The sequence below is a fragment of the Cajanus cajan genome, chromosome 10 (assembly GCF_000230855.2).
Source record: "Cajanus cajan strain Asha chromosome 10, NIPB_CcT2T_4, whole genome shotgun sequence".
Classification (NCBI taxonomy): Eukaryota; Viridiplantae; Streptophyta; class Magnoliopsida; order Fabales; family Fabaceae; genus Cajanus; species Cajanus cajan.
The window spans coordinates 52327475-52352239 of record NC_138526.1 but is presented as its reverse complement, the minus strand read 5'-3'; the positions used below and the strand labels follow the sequence as shown (position 1 = coordinate 52352239).

The 24765-nt window shown below is 31.1% G+C and overlaps 3 protein-coding genes across 5 annotated transcripts; 2 read left to right on the top strand and 1 right to left on the bottom strand.

The window, feature by feature from the left end:
• The first annotated feature begins 1026 nt into the window (after positions 1-1026).
• HA9 (H[+]-ATPase 9) lies at positions 1027-5638 on the top strand. The gene is made up of 14 exons (XM_020348798.3): positions 1027-1178; positions 1264-1383; positions 1501-1599; positions 1691-1828; positions 1924-2238; positions 2414-2740; positions 2829-2948; positions 3058-3180; positions 3254-3358; positions 3451-3760; positions 3858-4372; positions 4467-4640; positions 4722-4904; positions 4996-5638. Exons 1-14 carry the CDS (start codon positions 1137-1139, stop codon positions 5272-5274), a joined length of 2850 nt encoding a protein of 949 aa, XP_020204387.3. The 5' UTR covers positions 1027-1136; the 3' UTR covers positions 5275-5638.
• Positions 5639-9912: 4274 nt separating this feature from the next.
• RTL1 (RNAse THREE-like protein 1) lies at positions 9913-12707 on the top strand. Of its 3 annotated transcripts, none has more exons than XR_014430088.1 (5): positions 9913-10188; positions 10258-10411; positions 10706-10817; positions 11486-11842; positions 12157-12707. XR_014430088.1 is itself a non-coding variant. In XM_083065380.1 (4 exons), the coding sequence occupies exons 1-4, from the start codon at positions 10102-10104 to the stop codon at positions 11649-11651; spliced, it is 519 nt and encodes a 172-aa protein (XP_082921506.1). In that variant the 5' UTR covers positions 9913-10101; the 3' UTR covers positions 11652-12240. The 3 variants fall into 3 exon arrangements, 1 of the variants encoding a protein (XP_082921506.1); XR_014430089.1 differs by having other exon boundaries at positions 12057-12240; XM_083065380.1 differs by having other exon boundaries at positions 11486-12240.
• Positions 12708-14996: 2289 nt separating this feature from the next.
• LOC109789773 (putative receptor-like protein kinase At1g80640) lies at positions 14997-18710 on the bottom strand. Its single transcript, XM_020348805.3, has 10 exons — positions 18294-18710; positions 17454-17624; positions 17095-17336; positions 16867-16999; positions 16704-16767; positions 16521-16617; positions 16332-16431; positions 15662-15780; positions 15484-15573; positions 14997-15387 (listed from the first exon to the last, which is right to left on the bottom strand). The coding sequence occupies exons 1-10, from the start codon at positions 18391-18393 to the stop codon at positions 15235-15237; spliced, it is 1269 nt and encodes a 422-aa protein (XP_020204394.1). The 5' UTR covers positions 18394-18710; the 3' UTR covers positions 14997-15234.
• Positions 18711-24765: the final 6055 nt, after the last annotated feature.

The following is a 24765-nucleotide window of genomic DNA, read 5'->3' as shown; positions in this document are numbered from 1 at the left end:
AAATAAAATTTACAATGAATTGCTTATAATAAATTATAAACTACCAAAAACTTTATTTCTTAATTAGCATAATTTTTATATATTCAAATTATATTTTCACATAAACCAAATCTCTTGGCCTAATTGTTGAAAGATATGTTCTATGACACATGGGAGTCAACATGATTTAATTCCCATCTATGTTATAATAATGTTTAGTCAATAAAAATTTTACGAATATATATTAGTTTTTTGATTGTCAATTTTAAGACATTCCATGAACCATATTCATAAAAAAAAAAAAAAAATTATATTTTCACATACTAATAAATTCGTTCAACGCTCATGTAGGTTTCTCCATACTTTCCTATCCTTCACTTAGGAGAAATTATTTTAATATTTTACAAAAAGGAAAGCCTCAAATGCAAATGATCTCATGTGCAATTAGTGTGATATATTTCTGAAAAGTGAAAAACATGCTTTTAACTGCTTATGCTAGAAAGTTGTTCTCAGGCATTTGGGCCGAGTTTCATATCATATCATTGGGTCGGAGCCTATATTGGACTCAACCTGCAACGTCCATGAATACAATATGATTTGACCACGTACGCTAGTGCATGCATCGTGCATTGAATGCAATCACGTTATGAATGGGATTACCAATTTGGCATATTATCATGCACGTGGCGTTTTTCAATTATAGAGTGTAGAAAATAATACTATATGCTATTATCATATTCATATCGAAGGGAATGAATTGACACGTGCGAAGCGCATGACCAGGGTCAAAAGAAACACCACGAGTCTCGCTAATTAATTTACTACTATTTTAGTTTTCCATTTTTTTATATTTGAATTGGTAAGATATAAAAGTTAAAAAAAAAATGAAAGAAAAAGAAGAGACCGAGTTTGTTTGTGAACGAGTGGGAATGAGTGATTTTAGAGTAACGTTAACAGGAGAAACTCTCACTCAGACACGCACTCTTAGCCCCAAGTGTGAGAGAATGGTGAATGATCACTCATCTTATAATTCTTGTCCTAATATAAATACACACATGCTTTCACGCTTTTCTCAAACTAACTTCTTTTCTTCTCTCTTTTCTCTCTTTGTATATCATCTCAGCAACTTTGTATAATAACAATAATAAAACAATAACATGGGAGGTCTCGAAGATATCAAGAAGGAGGCTGTTGACCTCGTTAGTTTTCTCTTTCCTTTTCACGTGTGCATGTCTTGTTACATTTTTGTTATCACAATGTAATGTGTTTGTTTTCGCCTTCCAGGAGAGGATACCCGTTGATGAAGTGTTCCGAGAGTTGAATTGTTCCAAGGAAGGCCTCACAAATGATGAAGGCACCAAAAGGTTACAAGTTTTTGGACCCAACAAGTTGGAAGAAAAAAAGGCAATCATCAATTCATTCATTTCATTCTAGAATTCCTATTTGAGTCACTCACTAAATACTCTATAACATTACATTCAATGTTTACTAACTTTTGCAAAACGTTATTGTTTCTATCAGGAAAGCAAGCTTCTCAAATTCTTGGGTTTTATGTGGAACCCCCTCTCATGGGTCATGGAAGCCGCTGCTATCATGGCCATTGCATTGGCAAACGGAGGGGTATAGTATTACCTACCTCCTGGCATAGTTTGAAATAATATATAACATTTTGCTTTAATTTGGCATTCTCATTATCTCTTGAAACATACAGGGTGAGCCCCCGGATTGGCAAGACTTTGTGGGAATCACAGTCTTGTTAATTATCAACTCAACAATTAGTTTTATTGAAGAAAATAATGCAGGCAACGCTGCTGCAGCCCTTATGGCAGGCCTTGCTCCCAAAACAAAGGTATGTTAACTACTCGCAAAGTCACAACATGAGTATTATTGATTGTAACAAGTGTGACATGCAATAATGCATTTGTGGTGTTTGATGATTTGCAGGTTCTGAGAGATGGAAGGTGGGCAGAGCAGGATGCTGCTATACTGGTGCCAGGAGATATAATCAGTGTGAAATTGGGAGATATCATCCCAGCTGATGCTCGTCTTTTGGATGGAGATGCCCTCAAAATTGATCAGTCTGCACTCACTGGTGAGTCCTTGCCTGTTACCAGAAACCCTGGTGATGAAGTCTTCTCTGGCTCCACTGTCAAGCAAGGAGAGATTGAGGCTGTTGTGATCGCTACTGGGGTCCACACCTTCTTCGGTAAGGCTGCTCATTTAGTGGACAGCACTAACCAAGTTGGCCATTTCCAAAAGGTATTCTTGTCAAATTTTAATTTTGTTCTATCTATCCAAGGCATGTAATGTAACATCATTGAGTTACATAACATTACATATGTCTAGTATAGTGTTATTCCTTCTTGCTTTTGTTTTGTCTATTTGCTGAATTGAACTTCACTCGTGTGCATTTTTATGGTTACTTAACTATCAGGTGTTGACAGCCATTGGTAACTTCTGTATTTGCTCAATAGCTGTGGGAATGATCATAGAGATTGTGGTCATGTATCCAATTCAGCGCCGCAAGTACAGGAGTGGAATTGACAATCTCTTGGTGCTACTCATTGGAGGGATTCCCATTGCCATGCCTACTGTCTTGTCAGTAACAATGGCTATTGGTTCCCATAGGCTCTCTGAGCAAGGTGCTATCACAAAGAGGATGACAGCCATTGAGGAAATGGCTGGCATGGATGTTTTGTGTAGTGACAAGACTGGCACACTAACATTGAACAAGCTAACAGTGGACAAGAGTTTGGTTGAGGTAAGATGATGGCAGGCAAATCCTTGTCTTATTTAGAATGGTATTAGTTGTTTAGAACTCTTTAAGAAGCGGTTTGTCCATATTGCAGGTTTTCGCAAGGGATTGTGACAAGGATTCAGTAATTTTGCTTGGAGCTAGGGCCTCCAGGGTGGAAAACCAAGATGCTATTGATGCTTGCATTGTTGGAATGTTGGGTGATCCAAAAGAGGTTTGTAATTAATAACTACTTATCTTGTCCAAAATTATATAATCATACAAACATATGAAACTTTTGATGATCATGATAGATTATAACAAATTTGTCTTGGTTGGTACAGGCAAGAGATGGCATTACAGAGGTGCATTTCCTGCCCTTTAATCCAGTGGACAAGCGCACAGCCATAACATATGTTGATGCTGAGGGTAACTGGCATCGAGTAAGCAAAGGAGCACCAGAGCAGGTAAGTGGTGCACAACACAGTTCATATTTGTTGTTTCTCTGTACAAAGTAACCCATTTTGAATTTGTTGGCAGATTATTGAGCTTTGCAACCTTCGGGCAGATGTGAAGAAGAAGGCTCTTTCCATCATTGACAAATTCGCTGATCGCGGCCTTCGTTCCCTTGCTGTTTGCAAACAAGTGAGTTGAACTTGTGGTTCTTTATGACATGTCCCATCTTGAGTTCAAGTGATGGTTTTGTGACAAATTGGTTTGCATGTTTGATTCATCAGGAAGTGCCAGAAAGGAGCAAGGAGAGTGCAGGAGGACCATGGCAGTTTGTGGGGTTGTTGCCACTTTTTGACCCACCAAGGCATGACAGTGCTGAGACCATAAGGCGTGCTCTCAATCTTGGAGTTAACGTGAAGATGATCACTGGTGATCAGCTAGCTATTGGGAAGGAAACTGGTCGCAGGCTTGGCATGGGAAGCAACATGTACCCTTCATCCTCTCTCCTTGGTGAGCACAAGGATGAGTCCATTGCTGGCCTTCCAGTTGATGAGCTTATTGAGAAGGCTGATGGCTTTGCTGGGGTCTTCCCTGGTAATAATTAATCACATGCGTAATTATATTACTCGTGACTTGACTTTCATTGATTTGAGTCTAAAACTTTGAATGGTGTGGTGTGAAATTAATCCAGAGCACAAATATGAGATTGTGAAGAGACTTCAGGAAAGGAACCACATATGTGGCATGACAGGAGATGGTGTAAACGATGCTCCTGCCCTCAAAAGAGCAGATATTGGAATTGCTGTGGATGATGCGACCGATGCAGCTCGAGGTGCATCTGACATAGTCCTCACCGAGCCTGGCTTGAGTGTGATCGTGAGTGCTGTGTTGACAAGTAGAGCCATCTTCCAGAGAATGAAGAACTACACCATATATGCTGTTTCCATCACAATCCGAATTGTGTTGGGCTTCATGCTCATTGCCCTCATCTGGAAGTATGACTTCTCACCATTCATGGTCTTGATCATTGCCGTACTCAATGATGGCACCATCATGACTATTTCCAAGGATAGGGTGAAGCCATCTCCTGTGCCAGATTCCTGGAAGCTAAGAGAGATTTTCGCCACTGGCGTTGTGCTTGGTGCCTACCTAGCTATTATGACTGTTGTCTTCTTCTGGGCTGCTCATGCATCTAACTTCTTCTCGGTAAGATCAAAATATTTTCTTCAAAATCAAATATTTGTTGCATAACCTTGGCTTAACTTAACCTTAACTTCTCTATACTTTAAAAAAATGGCAGGACAAATTTGGCGTAAGATCTATCAGGAACAGCCACAATGAGCTCACAGCAGCTGTTTACCTTCAAGTGAGTATTGTGAGTCAGGCTCTCATCTTTGTCACACGGTCAAGGAGCTGGTCTTTCATTGAACGTCCTGGCCTCTTCCTTCTTGTTGCCTTCTTCATTGCACAGCTGGTGAGTTTTAATGAAAAGGGTTTGGTTTCATTTTCTGATCTTGCATGTATTAACATTTGTGTTTTATGGACTATTTCTCAGATTGCCACACTCATAGCTGTATATGCAAACTGGGGCTTTGCAAAAATTAAAGGAATTGGATGGGGCTGGGCTGGTGTCATCTGGCTCTACAGCATTGTTTTCTACATTCCGTTGGATATACTCAAGTTCATCATCCGATATGCATTGACTGGCAAGGCATGGAACAATATAACTGAGAACAGGGTAATTAACGGCTTAATCTCAATGTTATGATGTGAATGTGATCAAATATGTGGTTCCCTCTGACTGTGTTGTTTTGTGTGGTGTGATGCAGGTTGCTTTCACCACAAAGACAGACTATGGAAAGGGAGAGAGAGAAGCACAATGGGCTGCAGCTCAACGCACATTGCATGGCTTGAATCCTCCTGAAACTGAGCAAATATTGAATGAAAAGAACAACTATAGGGAACTTTCTGAACTTGCAGAACAAGCCAGGAAGCGTGCTGAAGTTGCAAGACTAAGGGAGCTTCACACATTGAAGGGACATGTTGAGTCTGTGGTGAAACTAAAGGGACTTGATATTGAGACTATTCAGCAGCACTACACCGTGTGAGAGTGATTGTTGGAAGATAGAGTTAGAAGAGAAAATAGAAAAAGAAAATAGAGAATTTAATATGTAGCCCTTTTCGTCTCAAATCTCATTTGGATTTTGAAGCATGAAAGGGTCCTAGAATAATCCAACACTTCGAGACCGTGCCACACAGTCCATGGTTGGGGAGCAGTTCTTCATGTTTTTTGCCGATGTTATCATCAATTTAATTAGAATAAGCCAACACTAGAATAATCCAACACTTCGAGATTGTGCTACACAGTCCATGGTTGGAAGCAGTTTTGTTTTTGCCGATGTTATCATCAATTTGTGTTAGCACTAGCATTGTTTCATTCATTTCCAATCAATGAAGATTTCTTTGTCTTCACTTTTTCTCTCCCTTACGGTATCCTATCTCCCAAGTAGTGCCAGTATAAGATTCACTTTTTTAAGGGTATTATATTTTAAACCGTTTTTTTTTTTTCGTTTTATATATAAAAATGATAATCATTACCAACAAAAATAACATCAAGTTATTTGTTACCATAGTGCTTCTCTAGTGAAGATTGCTTAAATTACCTTAACAAACAAGTAATTGTAAATTGTTACCGATTAATATTCAAAATTTTAAGATAAACTAGATATTTTTTTTAATCAATATTCAAAAAATTTATATTAATGTTAGACTTACCGAGATATTTACAAACTACAAGTAAAATAACATTTTATTAATCAAATCAATTTTAAAAATAAAAATTGTAAATGCATTTGCTTTTTAAATTTTTTTAATAAAAATAATTTCATTAATTAAATGAATTTAATTTGTATTTTATAGTTATTATGTTAAAAAAATTAATTATTTTTTTAATACTTTAATAACCTTAAAGTTCTCTTATTAAAGGAGGAATTTGAAGCTCTTTGCTTAAAATGTAAATTAATAAACATTTTCTTCATCAACTATTCACTTATATTTACTAGAGAAAGTGGACCATACGTACAATCAATGAGTACACTTATATTAATATTTTATTAATAAGAATTAAATAAAAAGTTAATCTAAATTTATATCTATTTAAAAATATTAATTTATGTGCATTAAATATTAAACCATTGAAGAAATGAAAAGGATGAAATATAAATTTTATTTAACCATAAAAAAATATATTTATCATAAACCAACACTTGGTGCCTGATAAATCTCTTAGCATGAGCCAACACGGTTATCTGTTCACTGACTCGTTTGGCTTTCAAGAGGTCTTGCTTATTCTGTTATTATTTTATTTTATTTTTTTCAATGGTTAATATGCTATTATTTTACTTTTTTTTGGTGAATGCTTATTCTGTTATCAACACTTTTTCCTATTAGCATCCCCTTTATTCTGTTAATAAGTTATTATATCAAATTAGACATAAGCGAGTTATTTCAATTTTATCTAATTAAACGTATATCAAATATATAATTTTATAATTTTATGTGTAAATTTAAATATAATTTATTCTATCAATAATTATTTTTTTTATAATTTTTATTTATTTATTTTTGCATTGAAATAATATTTAAAATAACATTTAATCTTGTTAGCATAATTATCAACATTATATTTCTTTTGTAGATATTTTATATTTTTTGGAACATTTTTTTAAACATGTTTTTTTTATTAGTAGTTTTTTTTAAGCAATTTTTATTAGTAGTTTTAAGACATGAAACAACGCTATTTTTAATATGAGTGTGTTATATTATGAAATAAACAGTTATATATATTATTAAATTGATTGAAATTTAATTATGGTTTTTTAATTGATTAAAACTAGGTTTTAACTTAATATAAATTGTAATATAAAAATTATTATTGTAATTAACTTTATTAAATTAAGCGTAAATTATTATACTTAAATATGTAAAAATTAGTTTGAATTTATCCTTTGTAAAATATGTAGAAAAAATAAGAATGAATAAGGTAGAAAAGTAATAGTGTTATAATTTTATCATATAACCAATTATTATAAACTATCAATTATAATAAAATTATATTAGTTTTGATTTTAAGTGAGAGCATATAAATATCATATTTATAACAATAAATAAAAGAGATAAACTTTTTTGGTGTCTACCTTTAGAAAGTCAATTATATTTTTATTTTATATTTTAATTTTTAATTTACTAATATATATATATATATATATATATATTAAGGATGAAATACAAAGGGGAAAAAGCATGCATAAAAAAAAACTGCTCCTTTTACTAAAAAAATTGTTCATCTATTTAAAAATAATCCACATTTTTTTCACAGACGTACAATTTTTTTTCTTCTTCTTATTAGTCATTATAAACATAAAAGTATTATGATTTTTAATATTCATAACATACAAATCCATAAATTGAACTTTTTTTAATTAAACATAATTAAGTTGATTTATATCTTTGAATTTAGACAATTAATTAGAATAATATAATTATATACAATTAATGATTGTTGATAACATTAATTAAAATTAGGTGTGAAATAAATATCACATACTATATCGTCTAATAAAAATATAATTAATTATAATTAAAAGACATTAAATAATTCTTTTTAGACATCTAATTGTAAAATTTGTATTTATAATTAGTTATCATATGAATTCAATATCTATTACAATATAAATGCTATTTTTGTAATCAATTTTTTTGAACTAAGTGTGAATGATTATAATTAAGTATATAAAATTAGTTTGAATTTTTTAAAAAATGTATGATAAAAAAAATAAAGTGATAAAAATACTATAATTCTACCACGAATTTCAAATTATTTGTTTTAATATAATACTTAAAAAAATATAATTCACAATTGTAAAATATATAATTTATTAATATAATCACTAATTATTTGTTGGTGTATATGATTTTTCAAATTAAATATAATTAAAAAATATTAAAAAATTGGATTTTAGGTTAAATAATATAGTGGTATAATTTAACTAATTGAAATCGATTTTTTTTAATTAAATATAACTAAGTTGATATATATCTTTGAATTTAAACAATTATTTATAATAATATAATTATGTACAATTAATGATTACTGATAAAATTAATTAAAAGTAGGTGTGAAATAAATATTACATATTATACCATCTAATAAAAGTAGAATTAATTATAATTAAAAGACATTAGATAATGATTTTTAAACGTCTAATTATAAAATTTGAATTTATAATTAATTATCATTAAATGTGAATTCAATATCAGTTACCATATAACTGTTATTTTTCTAATATTTTTTTAGAATTTATATTTATAATTAATTATTATTAAGTGTGAATTTAATATCAATTACAATATAATTATTGTTCTTGTAATCAATTTTATTAAATTAATTAAGCATGATTGATTGTACTTAATTGTAAAATTAGTTTAAATTTGTTACAAATATGTTAGATAAAAAAGATTAAAATAAAAAAAAAATTATAATTTCATCATAAATTTCAAATGATAAGTTTTAATATACTACTTAAAAAAAACAGTACATATTTCACATATAAAAAATATATAAATAATTTGTCAACATATTAATAATTATTTTTGCAATACAGTAAACAAATATGGATACTAAACAATGATTCATTCCTCCTTTTCATTTAATGCTAAGATTTTTTTTTTTTTTAATGATGGTTGAAACAATAGATAAAAATAATTAACTAGAAAGAATAAATAATATCATCTTTCACAAATTTAATTTTTTAAAATAATAAAATAAAGAAAAATTACCTTTAATTTCTTATGAGAATTATAAAGATAAAAATTCCAATTTAGATTATTTACAAAAAGAATGAAAACTAATATCACTTAACTATGAGAAAGATTAAGATTATGATAATAATGAGAATTGTAGTTTAAAGTATTCATGAAAAGAGTGAATAAATATTATTTTTAACAATTTTTTTTAAATAATAGAAATAATGAAAATTAGCATTAATTTTTATGAGGATTGTAACATAAGATAAGAATTGTGATTTAGAGTTAAAAATAAAGGAAAATGAAAAATTAGAGGAAAAACAATAATATCTATTATCCCTTCAATTTTCCTCTCTTGTAGCATAAGAAAAAATGAAGAAAAATGAAAAAATAGAGTTAACATCTATTGTCTCTTTAATTATCCTCTATTTTATTAGTTAATGTTTCGGGATTTTTTAGACTAAGATAATATCTTGTTTTGATGATAATTTTTTTGCCTTCTTTAATAAATCATATTTTGTTTTTATGACAGTTTCTTTATTCTTTGAAGATTTCTCTTCCTCTTATACAAATAAAATGACGAAAGAAAATGGACAAACAAATAAAAAAAAGAAAGTTATGCATAAATTTAAAAAGGAAGTTAAATATATAAAGATGATTATGAAATAAAAAATGAGATATTGATTGATTTTGAAGTTTAAATGACAATATAAAGAAATAAGAAAAAATTGACACAAACAAATATATTAATATTTAGGATATGTTAAACAAGCGATTTCTATCATGAACCAATACATCATATCATATGATTAGTGGACCAATAAAAAAAAATAAAAATATTTTTTAATGTAATTCATGGGTAAAAAGTAAAAAATATCGTGAAATAATTTTATTTATGAATATATTAATTATATTTTTCCATGGTATATGATGATTTTTGTGAATTGTGTGTTTGTGATGGATGTGGAGGTGAAAGAGAGGAGATGCAGGATGAAGAGAAAGAAAGTGGAAAGACTTATACAGCCTAGTCATGGCATGTCATGTTAAATAAATAGTCGATATTATAAATTGGCGGATGGAATGATTGGAAAGTGGAAACTTGTTTGTTTGGTGGGACAATACAAATAAACATGGAAAACAATTGCTCCGACGCACCCAAACGCCGTCAATCTCAAACACCTTCCCCAATCGACCCTTTCCAAATCATTAAGACCAGGGTATTCCATTTTCTCTTCTTTCTTTCTTGAATCTTGATAATTGGGGGGTTCAAGTTCTTTCTTTTGCAGGGCAATCTGGGAATGAAGCTGGTAGATTCTGGTAAAAAGATTGTTAAAAACCCCTCTCTGGGAAACATTGACGTTGAAGGCGCATCTTCAACTTTATCTAATACAGAGAGCCAGTCTTGTGGCGGCACAACCTTTCCAACTCAGACAGAACTAGGTAAAAAATACAATTGCTTTTGCATTGTTTGATAGTTTTCTCTTTCAAGTATGCTGCTTCTATCTTTGTGCCGATGTTAAGTTCTTTTTGGGTCACATAAATTTCCTATCTTTTTGTCATTACTCATTAGAATGTGGTAGCTCTTCAAGTTGTTTGTGGATAGAAAAATCATTGAATTATTGAGTTAGTTCTTTAAAAACTCTTTAGGTTTTTGACTTGTTTTGTCTCTTTAGTTCTACTTTTTTCTTCCAAAAATATTTCTTTATCAAAATTATAATCCCTTTGATTTTTTAGGTGCAAGGAAAGGAACTGCTAGGTCTAATTTGTACGAGATCTGTGCTGCCAACCATTGGAAGCCTCCGATATTTGAATGTTGCAAAGAGGAAGGCCCAAGTCATAAGAGAATGTATGCCTACAAGTTATATGATATTTGATTACGTACTTGGCCTCCTAACAAATATTTCTACATTGTGGTGTTTAAGTAGTGTTTGTATTAAATGACTAATATCACGGAGATGTTTGGATAAATTTCTTTATAATTACTCCTAAGAAAAGAAGAATAATTTTTTTTTCATAAGTTAAATTAGTTTATACAAAAATTGAAAAATATATTTTGGAGAAGCTAATATAAGAAAAGTTTTATGAATTAGTTTATATATAAGCTAATTTTAGCTTTTTGATAAACTTTTTTTTTTTTCTCTCTTATTTTCTTTTCCTACATGTACTTATAGAGAATTTTATTTAAATTGGCCTCAATTGGCAAATAGTATGATTTTAATAATGAAAGTTTCTGGAGGGCTACGTACATAGGCCGCATTTTGAGTGTTGGCACGTCTTAGAAATTGTAACAGCATGCAGATTTGTTCTTTTCATTCTTGCTCATGATATTTATTCCATTTCGAGCTGTTATCCTGCTTATATTTGTCCTAAATCCTAATCCAATCATTGATAGTAAATGCATGATATTCCTAAACTATTTTGCTGCTTCTGTTTGTCCCTCATGATGAAACTGAAGAAATATAATTATAAATTTTCCTTTTGTTATTCTCAGTGACTTGTTGATGTTTATCTCAGGTTCACCTTCAAGGTTATCATTGAAATAGAAGCATCAAGAAACATTATAGAGTGCTATGGTGCACCTCATCGAAGAAAGAAAGAAGCAGCAGAACACGCAGCTGAGGGAGCATTATTGTACCTAAAAGTATACAGGGCATGTTTTGAAAAACCAACAAATAAATAGTACATTACTGTTGGATATCATAAACTGCAGAGACTTCCTCTGCCACCAAATTCATTTCATTCTTCAGTGATACTCTCTAGACTCGGTTGCCAATGCTCAGAAGACCAAATTACTTTCTTAGGAGAGTTTCTTGATCCATTCCCAGTCAAATCTTGTGTCCTCTTCCTGGTTATTGTATTGCCATCACAAAGGTGACCACTGCTTGATGAAGCTCTTGTTTCTTTTGTCATATCACCAACATTTTCTTTAGTCGTGCTTCCATTAAACATGCTCACAAAACAACTTTCATGTGATAAACCACCATTCTTATGATTATCATTTAGGCTCAAATTTCTTGCATGTGATCTGATTTTGGATTTCTTGCTCTTATTCTTGGAATGTCGCTTACTGCCTTTATTCTTGAAGAGACAGCAAATGGGGAGCACACCATCATCTTTTTCCTCTTTGCTGGATTGTGTGTTTCTAATTTCATAATCTAAAGAACTGACTGAAATTTCTCGGCCAGGAGAAGGAGAGCGCCTTGGAGAAAGCCTTTGAAGCTTTCGTATGGTGCTCTTTGGTACTACATAGTACTTTTGTCCAAGCGCGAGCACGCCGTCTGGTTCAATAACTGCCCATGGTTGCTTGAACACATATGGATATGCAACGTAGCACCTTGGATAGCGGCACATGATCTCGGCTGCAGTCACTGGTCTATCATGGAGTTCAACGTGACCACCAGCGTGGACAATCTGCAGAAGCATGGTCTTTGAATTTTTAACACAAATCCATCTTGATAATGGCATGGTTTCCCTTAGTCTTGGGAGTGTAGGGTGGGGTGAGGGAGGTAGAAATGAGAGCAAGCTGTTCTAAGCTCATTGGGGAGAGTATATAAGTTGTTCATCAAGGTCCAAATGAAAATAAGTAAATAACATCAAGACACGCAGTTTACCTAGACATCATCCAATGTGTAAACTTTCTCCCTTGTCTTGGCTGTTGCTGATCTCATTCATTGGTAGTATCGTAAACATTTGTTTCTTATCGAGGCATAGTATATTGAATTTGGATTATGCATAATTTGTGTCTTGTTTTCATTGACTATAATGCATCTATGCCCTACCAAGCAGAATCTTTATACAAGATTCATATAAGATGCCCCCACTACTTCGTGTGCACACTACCTACTTTTCATTTACTGGATCTCATTATATCACCCTGGTACCACAGTTGAAATGATCTGAATTGTGTAAATGGTAATGGGACCAGGTAAACTTTTCTGCGAGAGATATTAGGGAAACAAGTGAAGAAATTCTAATAAACTTACGGAAAGAAAATTGAAATTAATTTCTCTATAAATTAAAATTAACTTATGCACAAGTTTAAAAATAAATTTTTAAAGAATTTATAGTTAATTTTTCTTTTTTACAAATTAGTTTATGTATAAGTTAATTTTAATTTGTGAGAAATTTTATTTCATTTTTTTTTTCTTATTTTTCTCTCTTAAAAGTGTTTTTGAAAAAGTTCAGTCAAGCATGCATGCACATAATCAGGAGATAACGTAAGTTACGATTATGGAATCATGATAAATGGTCTATACGTTAAGATTTATGTATTTGTTGGAGATTTGGCTTGGAACGAGAAATATCAACGATGGCAGTGACTAAGTTTTTCGTGGCCAATTCAGACAATCTATGTCAAATGAACATTATTGACAAAATCCTAACCAGATCCATTTAGAACTTATAACGCATATGCTTAAGCTGAGTAAGCAATTGTTTGTCGGGAAAGTGACTAAACTCGTTGAATTTGATGATTACGAAGCTACATGAGATTCTTAGGAAGATGGTTGGAGGAAATTTATATTCTTCGTGGTGTTTATATTTGTCAAAGCCAAACCAATGATTAAGCAAGCGTGCGGGTTAATTTATGGTACCAAGCACTCAATCGTGAATCTCGAGAAATGTAGTGGATACATAAAAAACAAAGTCAAGTGATATATCTCTGTTTTCTAGCCCGTTCTTGTTTTCCATGAGTTTCACTTGAACAATTTTTTTTTATTTGGGTGCCCTGTTCTTATCAAATTGCTTCCTGTTAGACAAAATGCACAATCGGCTATGTTTCAATTTCAAATACCCCTGATTAAAAGAACGTGTACATGTTAGTAAGGATCAAATGGATCAACTAATACAATATTGTTTTAACTTACCAACATCCTAGCATCCCAATGAAAAAGTCACAATATACATCAAGTTGTGAGTTTGATCCTTGCAACTTTGAAGGATTCCCATCTTCAAGGTTTTTTTCTCAATTATCAAGTGAGAGAATGTTGTGAGAAATATTATATATATATATATATATATATATATGAGGGGGGTTATAAGTGTAACTTTTACCAAGTATTACACCACTCAATAACTCTATATTAAATGTGAATTTTATAAATCCAACCGTTAAATTGAAAGTTCATATCTCTTAGATCATATATACAAAATTTTATATTAATCCAAGATGATTTGATATTTCATTTTTATAAAACAAAATTGACATAATATATTCATTTCAAAATATATTAAAATATGAACACTTTGATCACCTTCAAATTGTGGTTCAATTTTAACAAAATTTGATATACACCTATAAAGTGATATGATCTTTTAATCTAATGGTTGGATTTACAAAATTCACATTTAATATAAAATTATTGAGTGGTGTAACACTTAGTAAAAATTATACCGCTATAATTATAACCTCTATATATATATATATATATATATATATATACACATACATACATACCCTAAGTCTTCATTAATCCATAGAAATAAGAATATTTGTTGGTTCAAATGGTGAAAAACTTCATTCTTCTAAAACAAAATAAGTGTAAGGAATAAGGTGAGTTGATTTGAATAGAATATATATTGTGTTCCGAGTGTTCTCACACATATATTTTCATGTGTCCCAATATTGAAACTTGCACCGTCCTTTCATTGACCCTAATGTTATTTGTTGTATATTGGAGGCTCTCACACATACATCTATATATTAGTAATATATTATTCACTTTAAACTTAAGTCTTCATGATTTTAATTTTAATTATCTCTTAAAAAATCTTTTACCAATAGAGATATTTGTGTGATTAAACTCATACACATCGTTTTATTCTAACAATGTAAAACTTTGATTATTTCTCGACAGTATACAATAAGGTATAGTTCGTTCTTCATGTTCAAATGGCAGATAGAAGACTAGAACCGAAGTCAAGCTTAATGAGAAGCCCATATATATGTTAGTTCTTTTTTTCTTCTTAAGATTAATGATTCATATATTGACAGTTTCATTGGTCCTTAATACTCCCGCAACACAACTCACAAAAAGCATCTTTCAGTTAGACGGCCACAAAAATTTAATCCTATAGTGTCCTCATAACTTGTAAAGATGGTAAGATCACCATGATTTACGACTAAAAGAAGAACCTAATCGCAATCATGAATAATTACAATTGTATATTCCTCTTTGTAATAATTATAATTATAATAATAATAATAAATGTTAAAAGAGTGCACAAATACCATAGTTGAAAAATGAAAACGCAATTGTCCAACATCATTGAGAGTTGTCTGAGCTGATTGGTTCTGTAACTCTTAGTGACCCTCCAAGCTCAACGGGTACCAAAGGGATGAGAGAGTGCAACACATCTGTTATTAATGGCCTATAACTTGGTTCTGCTTGCACGCAGAGTACAGCCACTGCAGCAACCTGTACAATGTTAACATAAACTCATGAACTTATTAAGATGTAGCACTTATCACTAAGCAGAAAAATTGGTGATTACAGCGATGATATTCAATGAACCTGATATAAATGCTTCAAATCCATTGTGTTTCTGATAACAGGATCCAGAATACTTGGAAGCTTTGATCTGTCAGTTAGCTGGGGCATGGCCTGCAAGTTGAAAGGTTTAACCATCAAGTTAAGCAGAACTGGAGTTTTCACAGATTTCTCCATTGACAAGGCATGAAACAAAACATACCCATGATACAAGGGATTCATATTGATCCGTGGACATGTTCTCCATGGGTTTTTTCCCCGTTAGAAGTTCCAGAAGAACAACCCCAAAAGCATAGACATCACTCTTGTCAGTTAATTTACCTGAAAAGCTGACTATTGTTATTTACTTGTATTCATTTTGAAGGAATATGAAAAAAAGAAAAAGATCAAGGTCCATAGTTCTGATCAGCTTGAAGTTATTACAATGGTAATCAATTCACTAATATCCCCTACTTTTCCCCAAAAAATAAGCCAGTACTTATATAACAATAAAAAATATTCCCACCTGGCTCAGTCAGCTACATGAATCAATTGACAACATTAGGATCTACCAATTTTTCTTATATTGGGTTCTAACAAAGTTTTCTAAGGCTAGACAAATGCTTATTTATGAGAGTACTTAGCAATGTCAACAATCAATTGACAAATGCAGGAAAAGAATTATGTAGAAACTTAGGAAGAAAAGACTTTCAAAAGAAAAGTGAAGTAATCGAACTGGAGGAGCAGTCAAGCACCTCAACAAAAGGTTGAAACTTGAAAGGGTGCACGGAAGTAATGTTTCTAAGGAAGGATTAATATTACAACTACAACTACTTGGTTCAAGCAAGGAACGGCAGTTATGCCTTTTTATGATGATAAATATTCTTGTATACCATGTGATATGTACTCGGGGGCCACATATCCTAAAGTTCCTGACATCTTCATGTTCTTGTGTTGCATTCCAGAAACCATAGCAAATCCAAAATCTGATAACTGAATCAAAAAAAGTCAATAAAGGAAAGTGAATCATATAATTAACTAATTGACAACAGGTAAGATTCATAGGTCAAGCACAATCTAACCTTGGCATTAAAGTTAGAATCCAGAAGAACATTAGAAGATTTTAGGTCTCTATGAACCACAGGAGGATTGGAGTGCTCGTGGAGATATTCTAATGCTCTAACAGACGGAATATGCATTAGACAACATAGGTAAGACAAGGGACATTAAATTAGAGTCAAGTAGAATGTGCATCATAAACTCACCTGGCAACATCAACAGCAATTTTTAACCTGAGATGCCAAGTTAAAGATGAACCCCGATTAGGCCCTGCAATTGTTGATACCAATGAGCAACATGTGATGATTAAGTTCCCAATATAAGATTTTTTTATTTTCTTTTCTTGATCAACATTAATGAAAAATGTACCATGCAATTGAGTTTCCAGAGATCCATTCTCCATCAATTCATAAACAAGAAACCTCGATTCACCATGAATACAATAGCCCATAAGTTTTATGATATTCTGATGCCGTATCTTGCTCAACCAACTCACTTCATTCTGCAATTTAGGGCAATAACTAAAGGCGAATTCAGTAAAGTGAAATATCATATCCCGGAAAATACATACTCAAATCTAATTCTAAGGTCCATCACCTCAAATTCTCTATCAGCATCACTATCTGCTTTCTTCACAGCTGCTTGGAAATGTTCATCAAAACGAGCTCTGTAAACAATTCTAGAACCACTCTCTCTCATAATATTACTTGTGCTAAAGCTGTTTGTTGCAGCCTCTAACAGCTGATAGTCAAAAATAGCAACTGAACTCTTCTTATCTGCCATCCTAGAGTAGTTAAGTTTTGCATTAACCGAGCTTAATGCTTCCCCTTTTGCATCCTCTACAAGTTCAATAAATAAATGAATACGAACTTGAAAAGGAATTTTCTGTGCTTACCTCTGTGCACAAGCAAAAAAGAAAACCTAAAGAAAAGTTTCACGAGAGAAAATAGTCCTACCAATGGTTTCTTGGCTTTTACTACTGGAGCATATTAAGTTTTGATGTCGACGGAAACACACATATAATAAGAATAGGAAGACTCCACCCAGAAGAGCAGAACAAGCAATTAGTGCGATTAGAATTCTCTTATTCAAATTCTGGTGGTGCACTATGTTAACCTCCTGAATTCCTGTTCAACATAAGGCAACACTACAACTCATTAAGCAGCATATATTGAACTTATATAAGAATTCACATCAAATAAAATGTTGATGAAGGATTACAACTCATGGAACTGAATCTAATATGAGCAAGTTGGTAGGGAGATCTCCAAAGTCAGAAGTAACATGTTAATGTCCATTATAGTGTGTTTGGATTCAAGTCCAATCGTCCATGTTAAAATATCAGTTAACGTGATTTTAGATATAAAAAATCAATTTTACAAATGTTAATCCAAAGTTACGCCAAGAGAGAAAACTGAGGAAACAATTTTATTTGATCAGAATTTACCACTACCAATGAAGGATTTATGATTTTTCAAGGACTCAAGTACCAAACAATCCAAAACTTATCATCCTTTAATTTCAAGATTGCATTTTTCAGAAACCACATTTGCGTATATCAAAAAAATAATCACACGGACCATAATTCAAGGAAAATTCATGAGAGAGAAAATAGGAAGTAGAAACAGTACAGTGAGGTCTTGTAGTTTGGGGTTTCAAGTTCCGAATTTTGTAGTGTTTAGAATCAATGCTAGCTCCAAGAAAAAAAAGAGAAAAAAAAAGGCACTAACAAGCATGGAGCTAGTAGAAACTCAAAAAAAGGCTAAAAATAAAGAAAGGAATCGTTGGTAGAGTACCTGGAGATTCAGCTTGTGCATTTGCAGCATGAAGAATTGGTGAGGAAAGAGAAATGCTTAGCACCCAAATAGGCAACAACAACAGAAGAAGAAGATTCATTGGGTGTGTCCTTATTGAAGGAGAATGAGTGAGGAATAACTTGTTGTCAAGAGAAGCTTCTTTCTTTTCTTGTTCAATTTTGAAACAATTTTTAGCAGTGCAGAAATGGACAAAAGCATAAAGGTTGTTCTTTCAGGAAAACCGAGAAAGCACTTTTTAATCCATTTTTAATTTGATGATTGATGAAGGATGATGAGGGAGTTCAAACATAACAGGGGCAATGTGGAACCTGAAATCACGTGGCAGTTATCTAAAGGTGAGAGATGAGAGTTCAAAAGTTATTGGGACACACAGGGTTTGTGAGATGTGGGTCATCACCATTTATGCTTCACCAACACAAATTAATGCAAGCATTTTTCCACGGAACATAAAGCTCCAACCCTTCTCTTTAGCTATTTACCTCTTCTTTTTTTTCAAATAATACACTTGTCCTCTTAACTCTTTCAGGCTCCTCATGTTTGGGAACTTGTTATATAAGTAGACTCTTCATTAATGGAAAATTCGGTATACATCATAATTAGAAATAACGGATCATTTTATTTACTTATTTGGTATATACAATCTCTTAATAATTCTTAATGCTTAAGCACATATGTACACATGGATTACTCAATTTGGAAGAGAGAATGGACAGTTATTATGACTGATGCTACTAGAGTACTAGTATTTATTACTTGAAAAAAGTTACAGTAAAACCATAGTTAGAAAATAATTGTTAACAGGATGTGACCAATGAGACTCCCTCTTGGTTAGAATTTAGCTAACATTAGATTGTCTCAATGTCAGCTGTAATTTTCATGAAACAATACAGCTCACCAGGAAAACCCAGTGGCGAAGGAAGGGGGCAAAACAACAAAGGAATACAATAATAATAATAATAAAGGAAAGGAAAATATAATAAAAAGTTAGTCATAATTATAACAGTCATGTAATGCATATTGTATAATTACTTTTGTCTAGGAAGGTCGGGGGAAATATGTGGGACGTGTGATAACATCACATATGTCACGTGAACGCCTTATATTGTAAAAACCTTTGAATCAAAAGAGGGGGAAAACAAAACATAGGCAAAATATGCTTTTGTTTTCTTTGGGGGTATATGCTTGTGTTCATTTTTTTTATCATTTAGAGCAGTTAATTAGTCCTTGGTCAACTCGTTACTGCCTTAAATATCCCGTAAACTGTTGTTTTCTTGTGGAATTCTATTTATATCTATAAATGTATTAAATGGAATATTTTATGCTATAAATGAAGTTTTTATATAAATAAACAATTTTCTTTAAATAGTGTTAGTTACTTTTTTTCTTTTGGGTAAAAGTAGAAAAACACTACACAGATGGTCACTTTAGGGATTGGAATTGAGTGGAGGGACCAATCCACAAATAAATAAAAGTTTAAGTGAAATTATAAAAATTTTCTAATTAATTCCTATGAGGAAAACTATCCAACTAGAGATTTCAATCATTTCGTAGATCTAGCTTAGAAATGACAAAGAAAACTCACTTTGTGCCTTGGGGTATTTCAATAATCTTATTCTTCTCTAAACCATTACTTGCAAAGATTGTTTCACCTTCTATTTGACACTAAGAAACCCTTAGCTTAAACTGAGGACATATATGTACATGATATAACAGAAATACAAAAAAAATATATATATAGCAAATCCCAAAATGTATAAGAATATCAGAGAGGAGAGGAAGAGTAACTGATGAACATCAATTTTCATAATAACTACTTTTTCCTTTCACGTTTGAGGGAGAGAGGGAAAACATATAAAAAAATAAAAATAAAAAAAAACAAGGCAATTGTATAATGATAAGACAAATGAGAGATTTCCTTAGAAGGCAGAAACATAAAAATTATTGGTGATTTAACAATCTCTCCTACAATGCAATCCCATGATTTTTCTTAGAGATCAGGATGTGAGCATGGATTCAATCTGACTGGTATTATCAGTAACCAAGAATACAGATGAGTAAAAAGAGAACGAAAGATTATATTGTTCTGAAAATTAGACATGATGGTGATTATCTCCTTCAAGGCTACAAGTTATGAGTATTAATTATTAGAGTTCATCACTTATACACTATCAGTGTAAAGTTTTTTTACACTGACAACCAATTATATCTTTTAATTGTGTCATGTTACTATAAACATATATTTACTTTTAACAGTGACATGACACAATTAAAAGATATAATTGATTATCAGTATAAATTTTTTTTATATTAACAGTGTATAAGTGATTAACTCTAATTATTAACCTAATTATTCACTCTAATTGTCGAGACAGACAAAAGTATGCAACAGACAAAAGTATGCAACCAAACCCGTTGACTAAATGTTCTTAGAACCATTATCTTTATTAATTTCCCAGAAAGTATGCAGTCGAAAATTAATATAGGTAGGTTTTTAAGAAGTCTTGATCACTGCCATGACATGCATCATTAGTAAAAAGTCTGAAAGAAAAACATATATATATGGAACAAATCCAAGACCCCCTTGCCTTCTTTGACCAATTAGTCCTTAAAAATAGTAATTAAAAAATGGGTACCATCTACAGAATCTCACAGAAGTTAAAAAAATATATGTTAATCATATGCAACGACAAAAACTTTACATGAATCAGCACTCAACATATGAGTAATGGATATATTAGGCATAAGAATAAGGAATATAATACATACTTTTACTTCCATTGATGGAGAAACCATTCCACGGATAATAATTGGTATATACTATACTTACCATTTGAATTAAATACTCTTTAGGAGGTAATTCCAACCAAATAACCCAATATATAAAGTCTCAGCATTGGAAAGTTTATACAATTAGTTAACTTTCGGTATAATTGTAATTATAAATAATGAATGAATAGCACATGAACGCGGAGGAAAAAATATAAGGACTTGGATCCAACATGGAGACAAGATTGTGTGTTTTTCTTTCCAACTGGGAATAGGATATACTCTGTTAAGCAAGCAAAGAAGATTATCATTATCCAAATCCAATAATATGTATATATAGACAGACTCGAATCTATTCCTTCTCAAGTCAAACTTGTTTATGGTGCAAGGCAAATAGAAATTGAGTCTTGAGAGAGTAGGTTTCACCAAAAGAAAAGGACAAATTAATTATTGGGGGATCAGTGAACGAGGCATATATCATAATACAGAAATAAATAAACAGTTTTTCAAATGAAATTTTGACTCAGATTCTTAGCTTGGGAAGGGAGACATTCCAAAGGACCAACACTTTTTTTCCACATCAACCTCAAACCCTTTAACTTTATCCTTTTGCCGCAACCTTTTTCATGGGATGAAGTTCCTTTACCACCTTCAAATGTTTCTAAGTAACACAATACACATGAATTTGATTCTATATAGGATTGCCAAGGCAAATTGTGACCTGTGAAATTAGCCACCTACGTCCTTAAAAGAATAGTTATAGCACCCTAACATGTTTAGATATTTTTATATGATACAGTTTTTTGAGGTATATTTACCTGTCTGAAAATATACACATTTTCGCCTAAATTCCATGAATCTCCCCATGGTGTTTGAGGTATACACATTTTCACTGTTTGGTGTTTATATTCACATATCAATTTTTGCCGAAAGCATTAGACTTTTTCGCTTAATTTTCGTAGATTATTTGATTTGAGACTTCTAAATTAATATAGTTTACTCTAAAAAAAAATAATGTTAGTAACCCTCTTTCTAAATTGAAAATTTTTCAATTATTAGTTGAAATTCATTAAAAATCAAAATTTTATGGATTTCCCATATTATTTAACGAATTTCTCTTGATTTAGTAGTAGAATTAATTAAATTTGTAATTTTTAACTAATAATATAGAGTATTGATAAGAGGATGTTACAAAATGTCACCGACATTTCTCTCATCCAAATTGCTTAAATTACATAGTGAAAACTAAATATACTTACTTAATGAGTTTATGAAATGTCATATTTAGAGTACTAAAATCTATTTAAAGAATTGACTCTTATTTTTAACAAATTAATATTTTTTTTACACGCATATTAGGGATTAATCAATGGTTATATGCTCTATCAACCATTCACATATTTTTAGTGCATTTAACTCTATATGAATCAAAGTGAAATATATATATATATATATATATATATATATATATATATATATATATATATATATATAGACTTACGTCCACTTATGTTTTAGTTAAATATTATAATTTAGTACTTGTGTATATTATAATTTTAATATTTTTAGCATGAGTAAATTTAAAATTTAATATTTTTATGTTATAATTTATCTTTTTTTATTATGATTTTGATAGAAGAAACATGATGTTTTTGTAATAATAAATTTGTTGATTAGTTACGTGATTATCATCTCAAACAATTAACATTAATATAAGATAACATTTAAAATAAAAATGTTGTGTTGTTACAATGCTATTAATCTAAAAACCCTAAACTCGTTACTGAGTAAAAGTGATAAAAAAAATATTATCTTAAACAAGTGATCATTTAAGCACCATTTATTTATTATAATAATAATAATAATAATAATATTATTATTATTATTATCATCATCATCTAGTAACATGTCAAAAAAAACACAAAACTCTTTACTCGACTCATATAATGTCGGGTTTTGGTCGAATTTGATAAAACCAAACACTAAAAAAATTCAAAATCATTACATTTATTTGAATAAGATTATATTTACATGTTATCATATTCGCTTACACTCCTATTAGTATTAGTATTGCGAACCTATTTTGAAATAAGATAATTGTGGTCTATATTTAAAAAGTGCAATTTACAAAACCGTAAATTCAAAACAAGATTCTTAATAAAACTCATCATCATATTTCCACTTCAAATGTAAATTACATAAAATCTTCCATCTTCTTTTTTCTTTTGGTAACTGACATTCCCATATGGTTGTTGACTCAAAGAAAAGAACAAAGACGGTAAGAAAAGTGTGTTGTAAATTTTAACCACAAACATACTTTAGTGTAAGGCGTGAGTCATGAGTTGGTACGAACAAGGAGGAGTGTTGTCTTTGTAAGTGGAACCCCATGCATACTAGTCATACCCATTGTAAATGCTACTTCATGCCCAATTTTGGATTTTCCAAGAAGTTTCTTTCCTTTTGTTCGCAAATTTAACAAAACTTGTCGCTTCTACGCACCTCATTTCGTCCAATCAACCACTACCAGGCTTTTCTTAAATAACACCACGCCTATATTTTCTACGACAATAACTGTTTCTTCAACTGATCCAAGATTTGGGTGTTGACAATCAGGGGTTTTTAGACTCGAATTTAAAAATATTTTTAATTATTTAAAACATAATTATCAAATATTTTCATTTTTTAATTTAATAAACATTTTCTTTCATTAAAATGCTTTATTTTATTGTCTCGACCGATGTCATAAAATCAACCATTAATATTCTTCATAAAAGGCTTCATTGTCTTTAATAAAGTGCTCAAATTTATGGTTATTATTATTAACAATAAATTTTAGGTGAGGTTCTACTCATCATTCACTTGAAATCTCGAATACGCCATGGTCACACACACATGACACAACGTGTGTGTATATATATAATTATATATATATATATATATAAAAGGACGAATTGTATTTCACATTCTTGTACTAGTTCATACATTTTTAACTTATTTTCCTATACTTTATTGCATTGTTAAATTCTGCCACGCGTTACTTCTGTACGATTTAAATTTACTAATCATAAATTATAGAAAGTACTACTACTATAATGTTATGAAAATGTAAAAGGAAATAGACCAACAAAGATTAGAGGATAATCTGTTCTTCACCCTGAGATGGGACCAACAATCCATAAACCAACCACTGGGACCCATTAATAATAAGGTAGGAAGAAGGATGGTCAAATTAAGAAGATTGTAAATTAATTACCCCCTTCCCCGTATATTCACATTTAAATTCTAACCATGAAATGGTTTATTTATCCATTTAACGATTGTAATATTAAATAAATAAATTAAAAATAAAAAAGCAAACCCTAAATACATTTGATTAGAATGTCATATATGAATACTTGGAAGCATGTCTCTTTTAGGGGGTGTTGAATTAATTATTTTTAAAGGAAGTTTGAAAGAGCAGTGAAGAAAGAAGACTTAAAGTGTGTATTTGAAAAAATAACTTGATTAGAGAATTATTTAATGTTGATGTTGGTACGAAATTAATAATAAGAAGTGTTGTAAACGTAAAATGGGGTTAGACACGTGCAGAAAAGTGGGACCAGGAGAAGGAGAGAGGTATGAGGTTTTTTCTTTTTTTTTTTTTTAAAAAAAAAGAAAGATAAATTGGGCGTATTTATTTATTATT

Bases quoted from the DNA above. Each gene is read 5' to 3' on its own strand.
- HA9 (XM_020348798.3), top strand. From the start codon at position 1,137: ATGGGAGGTCTCGAAGATATCAAGAAGGAGGCTGTTGACCTC. The intron at 2,949-3,057 runs GTTTGTAATTAA...TGGTTGGTACAG, and splicing joins TGTTGGGTGATCCAAAAGAG to GCAAGAGATGGCATTACAGA. The intron at 3,181-3,253 runs GTAAGTGGTGCA...ATTTGTTGGCAG, and splicing joins GCAAAGGAGCACCAGAGCAG to ATTATTGAGCTTTGCAACCT.
- RTL1 (XM_083065380.1), top strand. From the start codon at position 10,102: ATGGAAAACAATTGCTCCGACGCACCCAAACGCCGTCAATCTCAAACA. The intron at 10,412-10,705 runs GTAAAAAATACA...TTGATTTTTTAG, and splicing joins TCCAACTCAGACAGAACTAG to GTGCAAGGAAAGGAACTGCT. The intron at 10,818-11,485 runs GTATGCCTACAA...TGTTTATCTCAG, and splicing joins GGCCCAAGTCATAAGAGAAT to GTTCACCTTCAAGGTTATCA.
- LOC109789773 (XM_020348805.3), bottom strand. From the start codon at position 18,393: ATGAATCTTCTTCTTCTGTTGTTGTTGCCTATTTGGGTGCTAAGCATT. The intron at 17,000-17,094 runs GTGATGGACCTT...CCTAAATTGCAG, and splicing joins ATGCTGATAGAGAATTTGAG to AATGAAGTGAGTTGGTTGAG. The intron at 16,618-16,703 runs GTGAGTTTATGA...TCCGTCTGTTAG, and splicing joins ATTGCTGTTGATGTTGCCAG to AGCATTAGAATATCTCCACG.